General features: G+C 39.5%; 3 protein-coding genes across 3 annotated transcripts in view; 2 read left to right on the top strand and 1 right to left on the bottom strand.

The window, feature by feature from the left end:
* dcaf11 (ddb1 and cul4 associated factor 11) overlaps positions 1-4,637 on the top strand; it is a 10,979-nt gene extending 6,342 nt beyond the window's left edge. Inside the window, exons 10-15 of the mRNA XM_029458184.1 lie at positions 257-314; positions 1,278-1,463; positions 1,674-1,827; positions 2,251-2,403; positions 2,725-2,831; positions 3,438-4,637. Coding sequence (XP_029314044.1) covers positions 257-314; positions 1,278-1,463; positions 1,674-1,827; positions 2,251-2,403; positions 2,725-2,831; positions 3,438-3,536 — 757 coding nt within the window. The 3' untranslated portion in view covers positions 3,537-4,637. The remainder of the gene's footprint in view (positions 1-256; positions 315-1,277; positions 1,464-1,673; positions 1,828-2,250; positions 2,404-2,724; positions 2,832-3,437) is intronic.
* Positions 4,638-5,867: 1,230 nt separating this feature from the next.
* fitm1 (fat storage inducing transmembrane protein 1) lies at positions 5,868-7,637 on the top strand. Its single transcript, XM_029458070.1, has 2 exons — positions 5,868-6,205; positions 6,868-7,637. The coding sequence occupies exons 1-2, from the start codon at positions 5,928-5,930 to the stop codon at positions 7,538-7,540; spliced, it is 951 nt and encodes a 316-aa protein (XP_029313930.1). The 5' UTR covers positions 5,868-5,927; the 3' UTR covers positions 7,541-7,637.
* A 433-nt stretch (positions 7,638-8,070) lies between these two features.
* Positions 8,071-12,838, bottom strand: psme1 (proteasome activator subunit 1). Its single transcript, XM_029458217.1, has 12 exons — positions 12,757-12,838; positions 12,592-12,637; positions 12,239-12,271; positions 12,088-12,150; positions 11,493-11,594; positions 10,409-10,466; positions 9,945-10,042; positions 9,665-9,733; positions 9,460-9,527; positions 9,159-9,213; positions 8,895-8,981; positions 8,071-8,303 (listed from the first exon to the last, which is right to left on the bottom strand). Exons 2-12 carry the CDS (start codon positions 12,628-12,630, stop codon positions 8,226-8,228), a joined length of 750 nt encoding a protein of 249 aa, XP_029314077.1. The 5' UTR covers positions 12,631-12,637; positions 12,757-12,838; the 3' UTR covers positions 8,071-8,225.
* Positions 12,839-18,049: the final 5,211 nt, after the last annotated feature.

The raw sequence follows: 18,049 nt of genomic DNA, 5'->3' as shown, positions 1-18,049 counted from the left end.
AAGGCAGTCACTGACAGAGTTGAAACCAGGACTGACGTCTCTTTCAGAAATGTAAATCCAGCTGATTGGCTGAATCGGCCCTTCTTTTCTCTTCCCTAAGTGGAAGTGGAATACACTTGTTCTTCTTATAGCCGGTTTTGTGAATACTATGAAGATAAAACACCTTTATTTAATATAAGCACACTCGGAGCAGCAAGATCAGTCGCATTTAACACTTCATTAGAATGTGTTCAGTCTCTCTCCTCTCTCCTTTCAGAGCAAACGATGGCTGCCTTTACGTTTTTGATCTTGAGCAGAACAAGCGAACGTTGAAGGTTAGTGTGTCTGAGTGCGTTTGCTGTTTGTGTTTTGCTCGTGGGCCTGCTTGTACCTGTTTGTGAGTCACGTCCACCTCGATCTGTTTGTGCCTCATCCTGCCATCAAGGTGAGCCAGACATTAGTGGACCTGAGAGTGTGCCGACTCGCATAAAGTTTCACAGCGCCCTGCCGTCTGTAATGTAGCAACAGAGAGTCCAGCTCTTCCCCCCCCCCCCCCCCCCCCTCCCCCTCTGTGTAGAAGTCAGTCGCTGGCCTCTACCATCTGCTTCACCACTGTCTTGTGCTCTTTCTGATTCTGATTCTCATTATCTCTCCGTCGGTGCGTCTCTCCTTAATCTCTGAACCTTTTGCCCATTTTTGCTGTTTTTAAGTAAAAATCCTGTGGTGGTTTATATTTTTCATGAAAAGATTAAAACCATCAGTAAACTGATCCTATTAACATGTATTGCCTGTGGCCAAAGTGAATACATGATGCTTCATTCAGACTCCCTGTCTCCCCATTAACTAGGATTTTAGATTTGACTTTTACGGCTATAATGGCGAGTGTGTGTCATCACGTTGTTGGATGGCGGTACGTGTCACAAAACACCACATAAAGCAGCACGCAGTATCTTAGTTAACTTCGCTTGCGTGTAACAATGACCTGCTCATCTCAAGGATGAACTGATTAGATTTTGGTCGTCAAAGGTCGCTGTGACCTTTTTGGCCATAACTCAAAAATTCAAATGCTAATTAGGACCGTTACACACACACACACACACACACACACACACACACACACACACACACACACACACACACACACACATGTTTAACAGGATGAAGTGATGACATTTTGGACAGACCTGGATGTAAACTTCAACTCGACTGGTTTGCGGAGGCAACCTGTTTCTGTCATGATTTTGTCGTACACACACAGACAAAGACACTTTTACACAGTCACTCTCTCCACTCGTCAGATTGATGCCCATGAGGACGACGTGAATGCGGTGGCGTTTGCCGACAGCTCGTCCCAGCTGCTCTTCTCTGGCAGCGACGACGCGCTGTGCAAGGTGTGGGACAGACGGACGCTGCGGGAGGACAGACCGCAGCCTGTCGGACAGCTGGCCGGCCACCGAGACGGCATCACCTTCATTCACAGCAAGGTGGGGGGTCAAGAGAGGAATGCTGCTGGTGTTTTATCAATCTGTCAATGACAAGACCACAAAGCCTTGTGGGTAGTTGGATTTGACTGATGATTGGTTGGAAGTTGATTAATTGAATGCTAATATTAGCTCAGTGTAATGTGTCTTACCCTGAGGTTTCTTTTCTTTTCTAAAATTTGGTCCTCCTCACCTGTGTCGTGACTGTGCCAGGGTGACGCACGCTATCTGATAAGCAACTCAAAGGACCAGTCCATCAAGCTCTGGGACGTCCGGAAGTTTTCACCCAAAGAGGGGTTGGCAGCTTCCCGTCTGGCTGTCACCCAACAAAACTGGGATTACCGCTGGCAGCAGGTTCCCCAGAGAGGTGAGGGAGGAGGGGAAGAGGGGAGAAGGGAGCCACTGATAGTGAATGAGGCAGGAGGGAGGAGAGGAGAAGGGAAGTTAGAGGACAAGGGGAGGAGAGGTCTCATGGAGGAGGAGATAAAGATGACGTGACGTTATAGAAAAACAAGGCAGAGAGGGCCAATGACATAGAGGTGAATCGTGGGTGTGTGTGTGGTGAGGGTAAGGGGATATGACAGTATTAAAACCATGCGTAGAGAAATGACCATTGCAAGTCAAAGAGGAGGGGAGGCGCAGAGGAGAGGTGAAGGATCGTGAGATGGAGCAGAAAATCTTAAAAATACAAACATCTATCTATTAAGACGGATTACAGACTTGTAAGATGTAAATGAGCTCTGTTGTCTTAGTAATTGTGATTACTGAAAATATAATGTGTTCCTTTCAGCCCTGAAGAGACACAAGCTGACAGGCGACACCTCGGTGATGACCTACCGTGGTCACGGCGTTCTGCACACCCTCGTCCGCTGCCGTTTCTCTCCAGAGTTCAGCACTGGACAGAGGTTCATCTACTCTGGCTGTTCCACTGGCAAAATCATCAGTGAGTCTCCCCGTGTGTGTGTGTGTGTGTGTGTGTGTGTGTGTGTGTGTGTGTGTGTGTGTGTGTGTGTGTGTGTGTGTGTGTGTGTGTGTGTGTGTGTGTGTGTGTGTGTGTGTGTGTGTGTGTGTGTGTGTGTGTCTGCAATGTGTAGTTGTGTTATTTTGTGTCTTCTGCACAGGGTGTCGTCCCATATTGAGTTACCGCCTTGTAGTTATTTTTATATTGAAAATCAATGCAGTCTGATGTGGACGAGAAGGACATGATATACAGTACGTGCCTACAATCATCTAAATATGTTGAATTCTTTGTGTGTCTGTCCAGTTTATGATGTCCTGACGGGCGGCGTAGTCTCCAGACTTTCGGGCCATGACGCGTGTGTGAGGGACGTCAGCTGGCACCCCTACGAGGACAACATCGTCAGCAGCTCTGTGAGTGATGTTACAGCAAACTGCTGCAATGGAGTCCTTGTGATCAGATATGTTACATACAAAATGTAAAGGGAAAAATGAGACCAGACAGTGATTTTGATAAATACGCATATATTTTTGTTTCTCATGTATACTGCATTAAATTGTACTTACTCATTACTCGTAGCTGGAAACAACATTACAGCTGAAACCTACAGCTTTACAATGTTGTTGCCCTCCACAGTGGCAGGAACTAATGTATTGTCAGACTGCACCGAGTGTACTGAGAAGCTCTTGTGAAATTGTCTTCTTGACTATTTGAGTAAATTCTCATGAAAATGCACAATTTCAGAAACCAGGAAGTTAGCAAAGTTCAACCCAGACAAAGTGACTGGAAAGTGTTGCAAAGGCAGTAAAGTTTAAGTTTGAATGTAAAAAAAAAAAGTTGTGGATTTCAGCTTTAATAAATGCAGAAGAAATGACTATTTTAAGTTTAACTAAGTTAAAAGAAGTCACGGAAACATCAAATCAGAGCTACCAAGGGAAGCCCGCAGCAGGTGCTGACATTAAAAACTTCATGGCATTCTAGCTGATCTCTCTCCTCATCCTCCTTTTGATTCTCCACAGTGGGACGGAGCGGTGCGAATGTGGGAGCACAGACAGACCCATCCGCTAGAGGAGGAGAGAGAGCGTGAGAGAGACTGCCAACGTGAGAAAGACCTTTAGACGGCGAGAGAAGAAGAAGAGAGACAAAGGAAAAGATGTCAGAGGAAGTGACGTCGCTACAGAGGGGGCGAGGCTGGCCCTAACACAGGCAGACAATAAGCGCTGAAGGACTGGGAGAGACTTAAACATCTTTTAAACTCAATGCTGGATAATAATGATTACAGTTATAGCGTGGTTGCCAAGTGTTAATTTGGAAGGCATTATAGCCTTACGTTGTCAAGTGCAGATTCGGGCACAGTGGGACGCCCTACTTCTGTTTTTCTTCTGTTTTTGCCTCACCGTCAACGGGCCAAAGCTTTTCAATTTGGCCTGAAACACGCAAAAGTGCTCGAGACGCGTAGCACTGCACTTACTTAATGAGCTATTGAAATGTAATGGTAAGTTAGTCATAAAAATCAATGTTGGATATTGCAGGGAGAAACTGAGGATGGTAATTCTGTATAAATGTATAGTATTTTAATGGTATGTGCATTCAGGGAGTGTATTTAGATAGTTGTCAGTGTGCTGACTTTTGACTTGCTGTTATGAATAACATGAGCTGTATTTGAGGGGCCGTCACGTTCAAAGTCAAAATTTAAAGACCGATTATATTATAATAATCCAGTAAATTATTTAACACTTGCCTCAAGTCACGACTCCTAAACATGGCAAGCATGTAACTTTCCTGAGTTAAACTTTGGTCCACCAGCTGTTCAAGAGCGACCGCCTGGTGGTCAACTTCCAATGTTGAAATTTGCAGCATTACCAAGTCGACCAGGACGCCCCGAACGTTAGTTTAACTGTCACACGGACAATGCTTTTATGTTTAAAACCCCTAAAGTTTAAACCCGATAGTTTGAGGTCTTATTATTGATCCTGGGTCAGCGCTCTGTAAACACAAGCCCTGAGTACATAAAAAAAAGAGTAATTTTGTTGGCCAATATAAACCTGTGATCTGTTTTAAAAGGTTTGAATGTGTGTGATAATATGTTGAGGTAAGACTGGGGATGTGTGCGTGGATCAAAACTTACACACTGATCTGTATATGCAATTTTCAGGTGTTCATACTTCACTCTCAGACTGTTGTTTTACAGTAACAATAAAACCTTTCTTTCAATGTATCGCCAGACAAGAAAAGCTTTTTACTGAGAATTTGCTGCTGTTATGGAGAAGAAAGTGCTTTTTTTAGATGTGCTCTGTCAAGCTTTAAATATGCAAAAGCAAAAGGAAATGCAACAATTTAACAGAGAGAATGGAGAGAAGTGTCTATTTGCACACTCGTCACATTGAACAAAGATCACATGAAAAGTTTCTTTGCCCGGATAATTTAATTTGCCAGTAGCACATAACAGTCAACTGACAATTAGCTGCTACAGGAACCAAAGCAGAGTTGCTTGAAGGTCATTGTAATGACAGCAATGCAGTTAAGTGGTCTAAAATTAGACTGAGATTCTTTGGCATGTCTGGTTTCTTTTTCACTTCCTACTTAATACAATATGTAATACACCAACACAGTGGTGGTAATAATGTATCATCTCAGCTGCAGTTTCAGTGAAAAGGAAAAAGATCATTTTCAGGAAGAGGAAACTACAACGCCAAATGTCAAAGCTGCTCCCCTTACATGTAATCACATGCTTTTTTTTATCTCACAGAATATCCTCACACTGTAACATCTGTGTAGCAAATATCTTTCGTCTTCTGTTCGTATGGATTTGGAGTCTGAATCAGTAGTGGGACTGGCTGAGTTCTTCTAGTTTTATTGAGCATAAATCCCACGCAAAGACTAAATTTACTCAATTTGGCTCAGGGAGTGGAAGAGGTTTGAGAGGCTCTGGGCCTGGAAATAAGGGAGACAAAGTGTCGGGAGGAACGCAGCTGTTCATGGCGCCAAATGCAGACTGGCAACAGTTTATAACTTAAATTAGTTTTGGCTCAGACAGCTGATTCTAAGAATGGAGAGACTAAAGGAGAACCAAAGAAGGAGCCAAACGATTAATTTTACGTCCGAATAATTCTTTTCACAGGAATAGACTTTTTTTCCTAAAGTAGTTGTAGGTTTGTATCACCACTCGTCATCTAATAGGATCAAATTCATGAAGTGTTGGATCATTGTAGGAGAATAACTGGGTCTGTAACATGTCCACACTGTGAGTCTGTGTTGTGGAGGGGGAGGGCTTGTGAGGGGGAAAGGGACAGAGGGGTTGTATTTTTATAAACCATGTGTTCTCCTGCACTGCCTGACAGTGATAAAGTAGAAAGGCTCCCAGAGTGGAACTGCTTTGCGTTTCACAGATAAAAGAAAGTGACGCAGACTTCACCACGGTGCCCTAATTGGACACAAAGAGAAAAGAAAACACTTTGAATACAAAACTACAAACGGTATCATCAGGAAGACAAACGGAGCCGATAAACATGGAGGAAAACTCCTCAAATGGCTTCCAACCAGAGATCAACTTGGAGAAGTTGCACAAGATGGCTGCAGAGCTGAAACTGCCGGGAAAATTCATCCTCAGACTCCTGAATGCTGCTCTGGTGTCTGTAACAAACTTACTGGCCAGGATTTTAGGAAGCAAGCTGATCAGAGGACATTTCCACCTGATGCTGTCTGCTTTGGTTCTGTTTGGTCCTGTGCTGAGCTTCTGGGTGTCAAAGTACAGCGTCTTCGCTAACAGCAACAACTACCTGTACAGGTATGGTTAAATCTACATATTTATAAGCAGTCGTTATTGCTGGAAATTATGTCTGCGTGATTTTCAGTTGGATCGACATGCTCATTTAAAAGCTGTCCTGAGTGGGTGTAATTATGAGCCCAAAGGTCATTAACCTGGCACACTGAACAGTTCAATATAAGAGTTCAAAATAAAGAAGGTATAGTGATGAATATATCTCATGGCTGAGCATGAACAGATAAGTCTTTATGACATTACTAGTCGTTGGCTACTTGTGAACAGTTACTAAACTATCAATACATGTTTTTAAATGTGTTATTTTACACACAAACATACATTTGTAGAAATAATTTATTATATGATCAGATTTAAGTGCAGGATATTTTTTTATAATATTAAAGCAAGCTGATGTAACTCTTGAAATAAGATTTAACACATTCTTTGTCTTACAAATGGAGTTCATGAGCAATAAAATGCACCCGCAGTCAGACACTCCTTATTTGGTTTGGTATGACCAGCTGCTTATTGGCTAATGCTAACAACTGACTCCTCTCTGTGCTGCTGTCACACTATAGTTTAGCATTTAGCATTATCCTGACAGTGTCACTTGCAAAAAAACAATTGTGATTGCATTGTTGACAATTTATACAGCGACTTTTCATGAGATTTCTGCTCTCACACAGAAAGTTCCTTAAGTCCACTTGGGGTTGGACCTGCGTCTTCACGGGTTCCTTCATCCTGCTCCTCTCCCTCTCAGCCCGTCACTCCGCCTGTCTCGTCCTCCGCCACCTCTCTCGGATAGGGGTCGTGGGGTTGCTCTGGTGGGGCTGTCAGCGTCTCCTGGCGCTGCTGGAGGATGCAGCAGGAACCTGTTATGAACAGATGACCCCTGCCCGGGGTATCCAGGGCACCACCTCCTCGGTGCAGCCCCTACTGCTCCTGCATGAAGACCGGACAAAGCTCTCCTGCCTCAAAGCCAGCATGGAGTGGAGAGGTTACGAAGTATCCCAGGAGGTTCTCATTGTCTGCTTGTGTTGCCTGCTGCTTGTGGAGGAAATGTCCGTCTTCGGTCTTCACCTGGATCAAACAAAGCCTCTGCAGAAGTCGACTGGAGCTCCTTTAAGATTCATCTTCCTCCTGTGTGTAGTGTTACTCGCTGTTTGGATGTTCCTGCTGTTGTGTTTGCTTGCACACTTCCCAAAGTTCCCCGCCCAGCATCTAGGAGGAGCTCTGGGCTACCTGGGATGGAGAGGACTCTATCAGGGGTGGTACAGACTCAAGTTGAGCTGGGGCTCTCCTGCTTTGCCGGGAGAGGGACTCTTTACCACCACGGACATCGAGAGACAGCCTCAGTAGTGTGAAACCTTAACCTTGAAATCTCAGGCTCAAGTTTTGGAAAGTCAAAATGGCTCGTGTTTAGGGCTGTGTAGAGAATCTAGGTCAAGCAAAAACCCTTGACACCACATAACTTTGTCATCATATGAATAAGCAGGTTACTTTCAACACGTGGAAAAGTGCCGGACAGTACTGTGTTCTCAGGACCTATTTATGCTTTCAGTCCCAAATGCCCGTACGGGAAATCGGAAAAAGAATTACGAGGCAGATTCCTTTGGATGTCAATTTTTTATTTACCTGGTACGAAACTGACTCTTTTAAACTTCTGTTTCGAAAAGCGAATTCCATATTCTTGATTTTTGGTTCCTTTCATTTTTGTGTTTTCTGTCTATAATTATGTGTTTTTATTTATGCTGCTGCCTGTCTGGACCAGTTATCCCTTGAAAAACATGAGAAGAGACTTTCCTGGTTAACTAAAACAAAACGTAGGTCAATATTTGTCTAAAACACAATGTCATGTTCCCATTCGGACAAAAGAAGAGCAGACAGAATACCTGAATCATGTTGCTTTATTTTGTAATCTGAACCAAAATGAATGCACAGTAAGAAAGACAAGACATTTATGTCAGAGCGGGTGTATCGTTACTCGACTGTCATACTACACTGGTTGTATCTTGTTAGAAAAGCCTGTAAGCGTGCTGGAGTCTCAGTAGATGAGAGCCTTGTCTCCTCTTGGCTTCTTAATCTTGTCATAGTTCTTGTTAATGATGTCGAACAGCACAGCCTGCAGAGGGAGATACAGAGAGAGGCATCAGTGGAAATGGGAGTAGAAAATATAAGAAAGATCGACGGCATGCGGGAGAGACAGAAAGGTCAGAGGCTGTCATAAAAGAAAGAGACGCTCAGATCTCGAGCCGTAATCGTGTCAAACAGCTCATTTCATCGTCACCTGTACCGCCCTGTTCATTAACAGCATCAAACACAGGAAGACAATAGAGCCAGAGGAAGGAGACAAGCAGTGATTAATGGATTGGAGATGGAGCTCTAATCAATTCAACACAAGCACAGCAATTAGTTTAATTACCCTCCTGTTAAGAAGGAATGGATTCCATTTAGCCACCGTCCCTGCTGCTGGGACACGACTGGAATATTTTACACACTTGCGACTTGTATTCAAAGTGCAGTGCATGATTACAACAGATGGAATATTATGTTTGATGCATGTCATTTACAATATTCAGATGACATGTACGCAGACTGTAATGCAGTTGAATTGTTAATTGCGTCTCAACAGTTTTTATACAATTTGATTGTGACCAGATTTTTCGACCCAAACACATGAATGTATAAATACAACAGTAAACAACAGTCTTACATATGTGTTGCGGATGTCCAGGACCGTAAGGCGGAGCTCATAGTACTGATACCGATCCAGCTCATGAACCAGCTGTCTGTAGTCTCCCTGCAGCAGACAAAACAGAGTTTATATGCAAAAACATACAGTCTATGGCACATCCAGTATGTACCCAATGCACGCAGAGTGCACAGTGTGCAGGTGGTACACAATGAACATTAGTATGTGACCACGAATACACAGAAACACACAGTTATTACAATGTACACAACATGAGATACTGACCACGTGGGGTTGTTTGGAGGCTTTGGCCACAGCATCACCTCTCTCACTGTAATATCTAACAACCAGAAGAAAGAGAAGTTCATTTAAAACTCATAAACAGGATATAATACCGCCGAACAATCTTTAAAATCACCTTAAGTGCCTCAATAAATGTCCAAATATCTTATAATTGTTATATCTATCAGGGGCCAAGGGACAGTTATGGGAGAGTGCTAAATGCTAAGCTAACACATTCACACATTTTCATTGAATAAATGTAAAAAACATCTAGCACAAGTACTGCACAGGAGACGGCTCTTACTTTGAAATCTGAGTTTGGAACGCCTCGATCTTGGTGCGTGTGCTGGTCAGCAGCTCGAACACTTTCTCCTGTTGGACAAACACGTATATTAAAACCGACTGTACGTCGCACGAGAGATGAGCAACTCATGAGGCAACTGTCCAAACATCTTTTCAAGACACAGATCATCATCACAGTGCTTCACTAAATCGTCACGGTTACTCACCTGTACAGACACTCCAAAGTTGTTCCCATCTTCAATCTTAGGGATTTGGAGTTGCACCCACATTGACACCTGTCAGGGAAATCAGATAAGTTTTAATATCTCATGTGATATACAAGCCTGTCATAATGTTCATATTTATCCAGTTATAACTTAACTTAATGCAGCAGTCAGTAAAAGGAAACAACTATCATTCTACTCAAAAACTTAACATATGAATAAAAACTTCATCATCATTAAAAAAACAAAAATAAATATTAGTTTTCACTAATAAGAGACCGACCGTGTTGAGCTTCTCCTTCAGTGTCTGGATCTGAGGCTTGACCTGCTGCAGGAGACTCTCCACCTGCTCGTTGCTGCAGATGGGACCACAAGGAGGCCCTGGTGGAAACATCCCCACGTTGCTTCATTAGTCACAATATCAGAACATTCTGCTTTCTAAGAGGATTTCCTTTCTGATTTACGTGCATATGAAAATGTCATGAACAATGATAACAAGTAATCATTCCTCTTGAATCAATCGGTAAACCACGGCTGTCATTTTAGTTAAAGTTCCATATTTATAAAACTCACCTTTATATTATTAATAGTTTACCTCTTGCAATGAGATTTGCGAAATGGAACTTTGCAAATCACAATCCTGACATAAAAACATTTTTAAATACCAGAATGCATCCAGTGACTGCGTTGTAGTGTTTGACCACCACTGCAGTATGTTGATTTATCACTTGTCATCAGCATTCCTACCTGAATCTTCCTCCTCTTTATCGCTGTCCTTGTCTTTCTTCCCCTCCTTTGCCTCCTTCTGCACCATAAGAACAGAAGGCAGCAGGTCAAAGAGTTTTCACTGCCTATTAATCTCTCAGACAGCTCTCCCACATGCTTCTTTTCCGTGGCTAAATGAAGATGTTAATGTTGGATTCTTTTTCTTTGTCTAAGAAATGTAACCTAGTTCCAGCAGTCCCTGCTCCGTGCACACAGCTTCTGAATGCACCCAACAGCCAGGTTTGTTCCCCAGAGCTGCTGCATCAACCTAAATATTCTTTCAACCCTTTTCCCCCACATAAATCTAATGACACGGGCAGCGTTGCACCTTTTCCTCCTCTAAATGCAACTGCTATAAGTAGGAGAGGACATCTGTATAACAAAGTGATATAATAAAGGGTGAAAAATATCTTATCCTTGAGTGACTTTTCTGCTTTCATCCTAAAGTCAACGATCGTTCTGCGCTGCATGGAGCACCTGCAGGATACTTCTATTCATTATTGTGAGAACTATTCAAATAAGAAAATAACCTGAATGTGATTTAATGCAAAATAAAAAAAACACATAAAATCAGGTCAATTTTGAATTTTGAAAGATCACCTACTCACTAACAATTTGTAAAGCAGTCCTTGGAAATTGCACAGCAATTGGTTGCCATGGTAACAAGCAACTCAGTTTCAGTGTTGCGTCTCGATATATTATATGAAAAACTAAATATAAACCTTTGACTGAGGATCCCAGTCGAGAGGCTTTATGCAGCAGTCCTGCAGAAACTCAATGGTTAGGGAAATAAAATACTCAACTAAGACTCCTCATCATGAAGCCTATAATATTTATATAAACTGATGTTTACTTTCCATTCAACCTCTTAAACCATCTGAAGCGTTCTTCATTTAGCAATTTCCCATCAACAAAATGCATTGGCTAAATTAAAATGTAGTTAAAAAAAGAAAAAAAAAGAAAAGTCGTAACCCTCGTGTGCATTAATGTATTTGGACTTCTTCCATTGGAGCTCCACACATTGTTCAGACAATACAGCCTCAAACCTTCGTAGTGTGGGACGTACCTCCTCTTTCTTCTTGCGTTTGGCCTCCTCTTTAACTGGGTCTGGCATCGGGATGTCCAGCGGAGCCTTCAGAGATGCCAGGTCATCACAGCTGAGAGATGTCTTGACAGGAAACATAAATGTTCTGTTAAATCTGACAACGTGTCAGGGCTCGACATATTCTTTAATGACAGAGAGAACTCTCAAAAAGCCCAAGATTTAAGGAAATGTTGTCTCATGTTGAAACATCATTATAAAGAGTTTGATTGTTAAAAGGCACAGAACAGGAAGCAAAGCTAACTTTTCTTGTTCAGTGGCTAGTAAATGTTTAAATCACCAGTTTTTTCTTGCATGAGCCATTATTTGGCTTATTATTATTATTATTATTATTATTATTATTATTATTATTATTATTATTATTATTATGTGCCCTGACAGCAAGCTTATTTTTCTATAGAAACCCCAAAATCTCCTGCAGGACACAGTAATAGATAGGTAGGATTTTTCATGCAGGACCTTTACTTGTAATGTAGTATTTTTCTGCTAAGTAAGTAAAGGATCTAAGTACTTCTTCCACCCCTGGCAGGACCCCAGTGTGGCTAATAGTCACAGATACCTTCAACAGCATCTGCAGCTCTCCAATCTTCTGAGGGAAAAACTTGGAAACCAACTCTTCCGCCTGTTATTTAAAAACAAAACTAATGTTTTAACACTGTTTATATCAATGTGACAAACACAAATTGATGTGTAACTATTGGATAAATTACCTCCTTGGTGAGCTTTTGGCAGAAGTCATCCACCTGCAGGGAAGAGATTACATCATCTAATTTGGTCATTTTCAAATGTATTTTGAAAATATGAAGTATATTGAGTTAAACAGTTTCTATACACACATCTTAACAGGCCGTTTTGCAGCTAAGATCATTTAAATAAAAAGTTAATTTTCACACATCTTAACAGGCCGTTTTGCAGCTAATTACCTGATAACTACGTGCTCTCCTCATAAGACCCTGCTGTCTGTGTAGTTATCAGAACAAACACTTATCTGAACCCCTGACACACAAACCAAGAGTTTGAAGAGAAAGGCGGTTAACACTTGCTAGCAGACATACGTGCTCACCTGTTTCTTCGACTCGAGACGAATACAAAGAGAAGCCATGTCGTCTCTGTCGATGAAAAGTTACTTGATAGAGTTTCTAAAAGCGTTTAAACTTTAACAAAGCTGTGATAAAGATCAATACGTTTGTGTAAGTCAATGGTGTGCACGACAGGGGACAATACTCACAGTTACTCAGCAGAAAAAGCGAAAATGAAAGTAAGTTTAGACAGTTCCTGACTTCCCCCTGACTTTCCCATGGATGTATAAAGACATGTTGCATTGTGGGACTTGTAGTTTTTAGGAAGCTTTTGCGTTTCATTTCCTATAAAAAGAGTCGGTTATTGTTATCCGTTTTATGTCGTATACAGTGGTATGGGGTAAGGATAAGGACTCAAAACAGTCCTTGTGAATGAACAGTTGAAATTAAAATAGTTTCTTTTTTAAATGAATAAGTATACATAATATTTAATTATTATATCTGTAATTAATATATAATTTAATGTATCCTATTAATATCTATATATCTATATATATATATATATATATATATATATATATATATATATAGATATAAATATATAATATCTATATCTATATCTATACCTATATCTATATCTATATATATAATATCTATATCTATATATAGATATAGATATATATAATATCTATATCTATATCTATATCTATATCTATATCTATATCTATATCTATATATATAGATATAGATATATAATATCTATATATATATATACATGCATACATATATACATATACATATACACATATATAGATATCCTATTAACATATGTATATATATATATATATATATATATATATATATATATATATATATATATATATATATATATATATGTATATATACATATACATACATATATATATAAAGATAGGATATATTAATAGGATATATATATAGGTGTATATATATATATATATATATATATATATATATATATATATATGTGTGTGTGTGTATATATATATATATATATATATATATATGTGTGTATATATATACACATGTATATATATTTGTAAAATAAATGCTTCAACTCAAAATCAACTGCCACAATTTATGTGAAAACATTCAAGGCATTATGACATGTCTTTGCTTGAGTCAAACACCTGTGAATGATGAATGATTAGCTGATCACCGCCAGCTGTGCAGCATTAATTAATATTAAAGTAACACACACTATCACAATATACATGCAGAGTTGTGATAGTATATATATATATATATATATATAAAAAATATAAATAAACTTACAAATCTCTTTAAATTCTGACTGTGTCCACTAGGTGGTGCTGCTGTTCTAAATGGAGTAATGCTGTGAAGGTATATATCATTTATCATATGTATTTTTCATCATTTGCTTATATCAAAAGGTGTATTGCCCTTAGCCTCAATGACACAAAGTTATTCAGCTGTAAAATGGAATGGAGCTTTTCTCTTTTAAAATATTTAAAGCACAATAAGGATTACAAAAAGGCACTGAGCGTTATATAAAGACAAATATCCACTGTTTTTTGCAGTCAAACAATCCAAGCAGCAGGAGAGCTTCACTTTATTGATCACTACAAAAACATGAGACCAGTGTGTCTGCTATTTGCGAGCAGATCTGCTGTTGGGTGGGCTCTTTCATCAGGAGCTGAGTGGACACAAAGGACGTCAGAGCCTCCCATTGTAAACACAATCAGTGTCATGCCATCATTATGCCAACATATTCTGTGTTATACCAGCCTTTACCAGCAGACCCATCATGTTTAATCACATCAGGAGATAAATTGAACCCACATAAATGTAATCACTTGGCTGATAAATAGGTGATAACTTGCTATTAACCACTGATCACCCTCAACAGTTTTTGAGTAGAATGATAGTTGTTTCCTTTTACTGACAGCATTAATCTTTGTATTTCTCCGCCGAACATCTGTGTGGTATCATACACTGAGACACAATCAGGCTTGAGGTATTATTCAAAGTTGGATCCAAAGAGCGAAGGTTGCACTTGTTTACAGGGCCAGCACTATTAGTTATTGATTCTGTGATTTGATTGGGTGAGTGATTAAACTCTGTGTTATTCAGTTCAATGCAGCTGTTGAGAAATACTGCGGACAAAGGTCGTGTATCTCTTTGTACAATGTTCATCCAGGACTTCAACATCACGTCCACAGTTACACTCTGACAATATTAACTCAATGCATTGTGACAGAATGAGCGAGTGACACAGTATGCTTTCGTGTCTAAATGCTCCCTTGAATGTGCTCTTTGAAATGTCCTACACTATGTCAGTACAGTTTATCACACGACAGGTTAACATCTATTGTTAGTTACTCTAAAGCTTTTAAATTAAATGTAATATCATATTTCTGTATTGCTATTTCATCTTTCTGAAACACAGCAAGAACATTTAATTAATATTCCTTTATTCAGCACTAATGGTTACAGGAAGACACAGGTTAGAAGTAAACAGATTGCACTCTGACTAAGAATGGCTTGATAATAGCTGATGGGCAATTGTTAAAAGAAATAAAGTGCCAACAAAATTTCAAGGATACATACTGTCAGCATTTGCTCTTACTTAATAGTCTTAAGACTACTTACGCCTTAGAATCTGTTGCTAGTGAACTGGTGCTTTATCACAGTGAATTCACCTTTTAAATTCCAAATCAAAGTGTTCTTGCAGAAGAAAATAGAGATTAAAATCATTGCCTGTTCACCAAGGCTTACACATCAGTTGCTTGATTAATCAGTATCATTGACAGAGAAATAATGATTCTGAGGTCAGTCATAGGATGAGACTTAATGTCAAATAACTTTAGATGTGTGATCAATAATTGTGACCTTTCACAAACAAATACGATTTCTAAAAGTCAGACCTGTGTACGCAAAAAATCAAATAACAGCACTCAAGTTTGACATTTTTGCCACACGGTTAAATTATTAAAGCATGTCGCAGCTTTTAATGGCTTCTTTTAGTTTTTACTAGTTGTTGCATTCCTGAATGCTCTCTTTCATAACCACGGACTGCAGTTGTGGCTGTATAGCATGTATGCATTCCTTCATTAAGAATGTGTGTACGTGTTCTGCATGTGCTTGGGAGTCTCAATGGTTGGCTGCTGACTCTGCAGACCCTACATGAGCATGAGACATGAAGGCTGAAGTTTGACCAGACATGTTGTTTCTCGTATCTACTGTATTCTTCTGTCCAGACTCCACCCCTGTACTTTCCCACTCGCACGATATGTGTGTGTGTGTGTGTGTGTGTGTGTGTGTGTGTGTGTGTGTGTGTGTGTGTGTGTGTGTGTGTGTGACCCCCTCCCCCAGCTCCGAGAGAGAGAAACATTAACAGGAAACTCACTATTTAAAAACCCTGTAGTATTAGTAAAAAAGTAATAAAGTAATCTTCCTGTTAGCTCATGTCTTTAAGTCGGAACTCTTTGACTCATACAGCAGGCTTATCAAGGTCATAAAAGTGATAATAACAATATTCTTCTTTAGGATTTACAACTTCACAGCCTCCAATGGCAGCAAGAGAAATTTGAGCTCCAGTACTAAAAAATGATGGAACATATCGTCCAAAATAGAAAAGTTCTAGATTCATGTTTTTTTTGGAGGAGGAGGAAGGGAATATTTCCAGCTCTTTGCGTAAAGGGGAGCCTTTTGCTATTGTATCCACTAAAGCTGTAATAAATAGTATTTCAATCTTTTTTACAGAAAATGAACTGACATGTGGTTTATATTCTCTGGTCCAGCTTCTCAAATGTGAGGTTTTGCTGCTTTTCTTTGTCTGATCGTTTTTCAGAGTCAAACAAACAAGCAACTTGGACTCTGGTATATTGTGAGGGCCTTTTTTTAACCAAAAGATTAATCATTAATTGGTTAATCAAATAAATAATAAAAACAGATTTTAACTTCAGACTAACTTCGGTTATTTTGACACTTGCATAGGTCATATCACAAATTGAAAATCTGATATCTGTACACTGTTGCAAGGAAAATGAAAGGTTAATACAATAAAACAAGATGTTAACAAGTAATTTCGTTTGCATTCTGTCACTTGAAACCTTCATTTTATTTTCCCATTCAATTTTTTTAAAGGTTTTATTTTTGTATCCTTATTGAAAACAATAATACTCTCAAAATACAACAACATAAATACATGTGTAAAAAGAAAAGGACTAAAGGGAGTGAAATTCTAACATTGAACAGACATAAGTTAAAGGGGCACTTCACCTATTTTACAAATTAAGTTTAGTGTATTTTATAAAGTATTTTGTGGTTCAGCCACTTGAGGTCTACAAATAAAACACACCACAGTGAAGCTGCAGGGAAAATATAGTTGTCAATGAATTTTGTAAGAAAAAACTTCCAACTAACCTAGATAGTTTTAATACATGGAATCGGAGTTTCGGGTTTCCGGTGGAATCGCAATGCATGCTGGTATGGCGGGCCTAGAAAAGTGAGCACCAACTCTACAAGGGCCGCCATATTGGATTTCTTCTCTACGTGTTTACATTGTATTTAGCTTATTCTTCAAGCGTGTTTTTACTTTTGGGGTTTGATTTGTAAACAAACCTACTCTACAATAAGTTCTGAACTCCTTTCTTATGATGAGGTTCAGATGTGGAAAGTCGAAGCTTTGAAAGTATTTTACGCAAGCGGAATTTAAAGGTTTCAGGAACAAAACTCGAGCTTATTGCCAGGGTGTTTGCTGCATCAGAGATGGGCATTGAGGAGCAACCAACAGCTAACGAAAGACTTTCAATCACAGAAAAAGAAAAGACTAAGCTTTTGGTTATGCCGAGTGGCGTTTCAGTGTCTGATCCCTTGACATTGCAGGATGGCTGGGTCAATGAAAACAACAGCATGACTTCTTGGCCGCCGATATACCTCAGCGATATAACATTATTTTGAATGTCTGACCACCCAGGGAACGATGTCGAGTTTCATAAACGAACTTTGAACAAATACAAAGAAGGCAAAGCATTTAGACTGTTTGACTCTGGCTGGTTGAAACAAATATCTTTCAATCCTCTCGTAGATTCTGAGTATTGCTTTTTGAAAGCAAAATGTACTAATTCAATGAATATTTCCCATACGCCACATTCGGCATGGATCTGCGCAGTCAAGAAAACTGGCAATATCATAAGTGCTTATTGCAGTTGTGTTGCAGGGTAAGCTATTATAAATATATAACTTGTGTTTGTTAATTATTATATATATATATATATATATATATATATATATATATATATATATATATTCAAATGGAAATAGTTTGCAGTAGTCTGCAGTCGCAATTCTTCATAAAATGAGTTCAATCGTGAAGCTCACAATGAGATTCAGCCCATTTATTTAGCTTTTTCCCACTGTTTGAACATCGTTTCACCCCACAATTTCAGTGTCCAAATCCCATAACTAGAAGAACGATGATTACACACTAAAAACTAG

The sequence above is a fragment of the Cottoperca gobio genome, chromosome 20 (genome assembly GCF_900634415.1).
Source record: "Cottoperca gobio chromosome 20, fCotGob3.1, whole genome shotgun sequence".
Lineage (NCBI taxonomy): Eukaryota > Metazoa > Chordata > Actinopteri > Perciformes > Bovichtidae > Cottoperca > Cottoperca gobio.
Note: the sequence above shows the minus strand (reverse complement) of the source record. Positions and strands in the feature narration are given on the sequence as shown.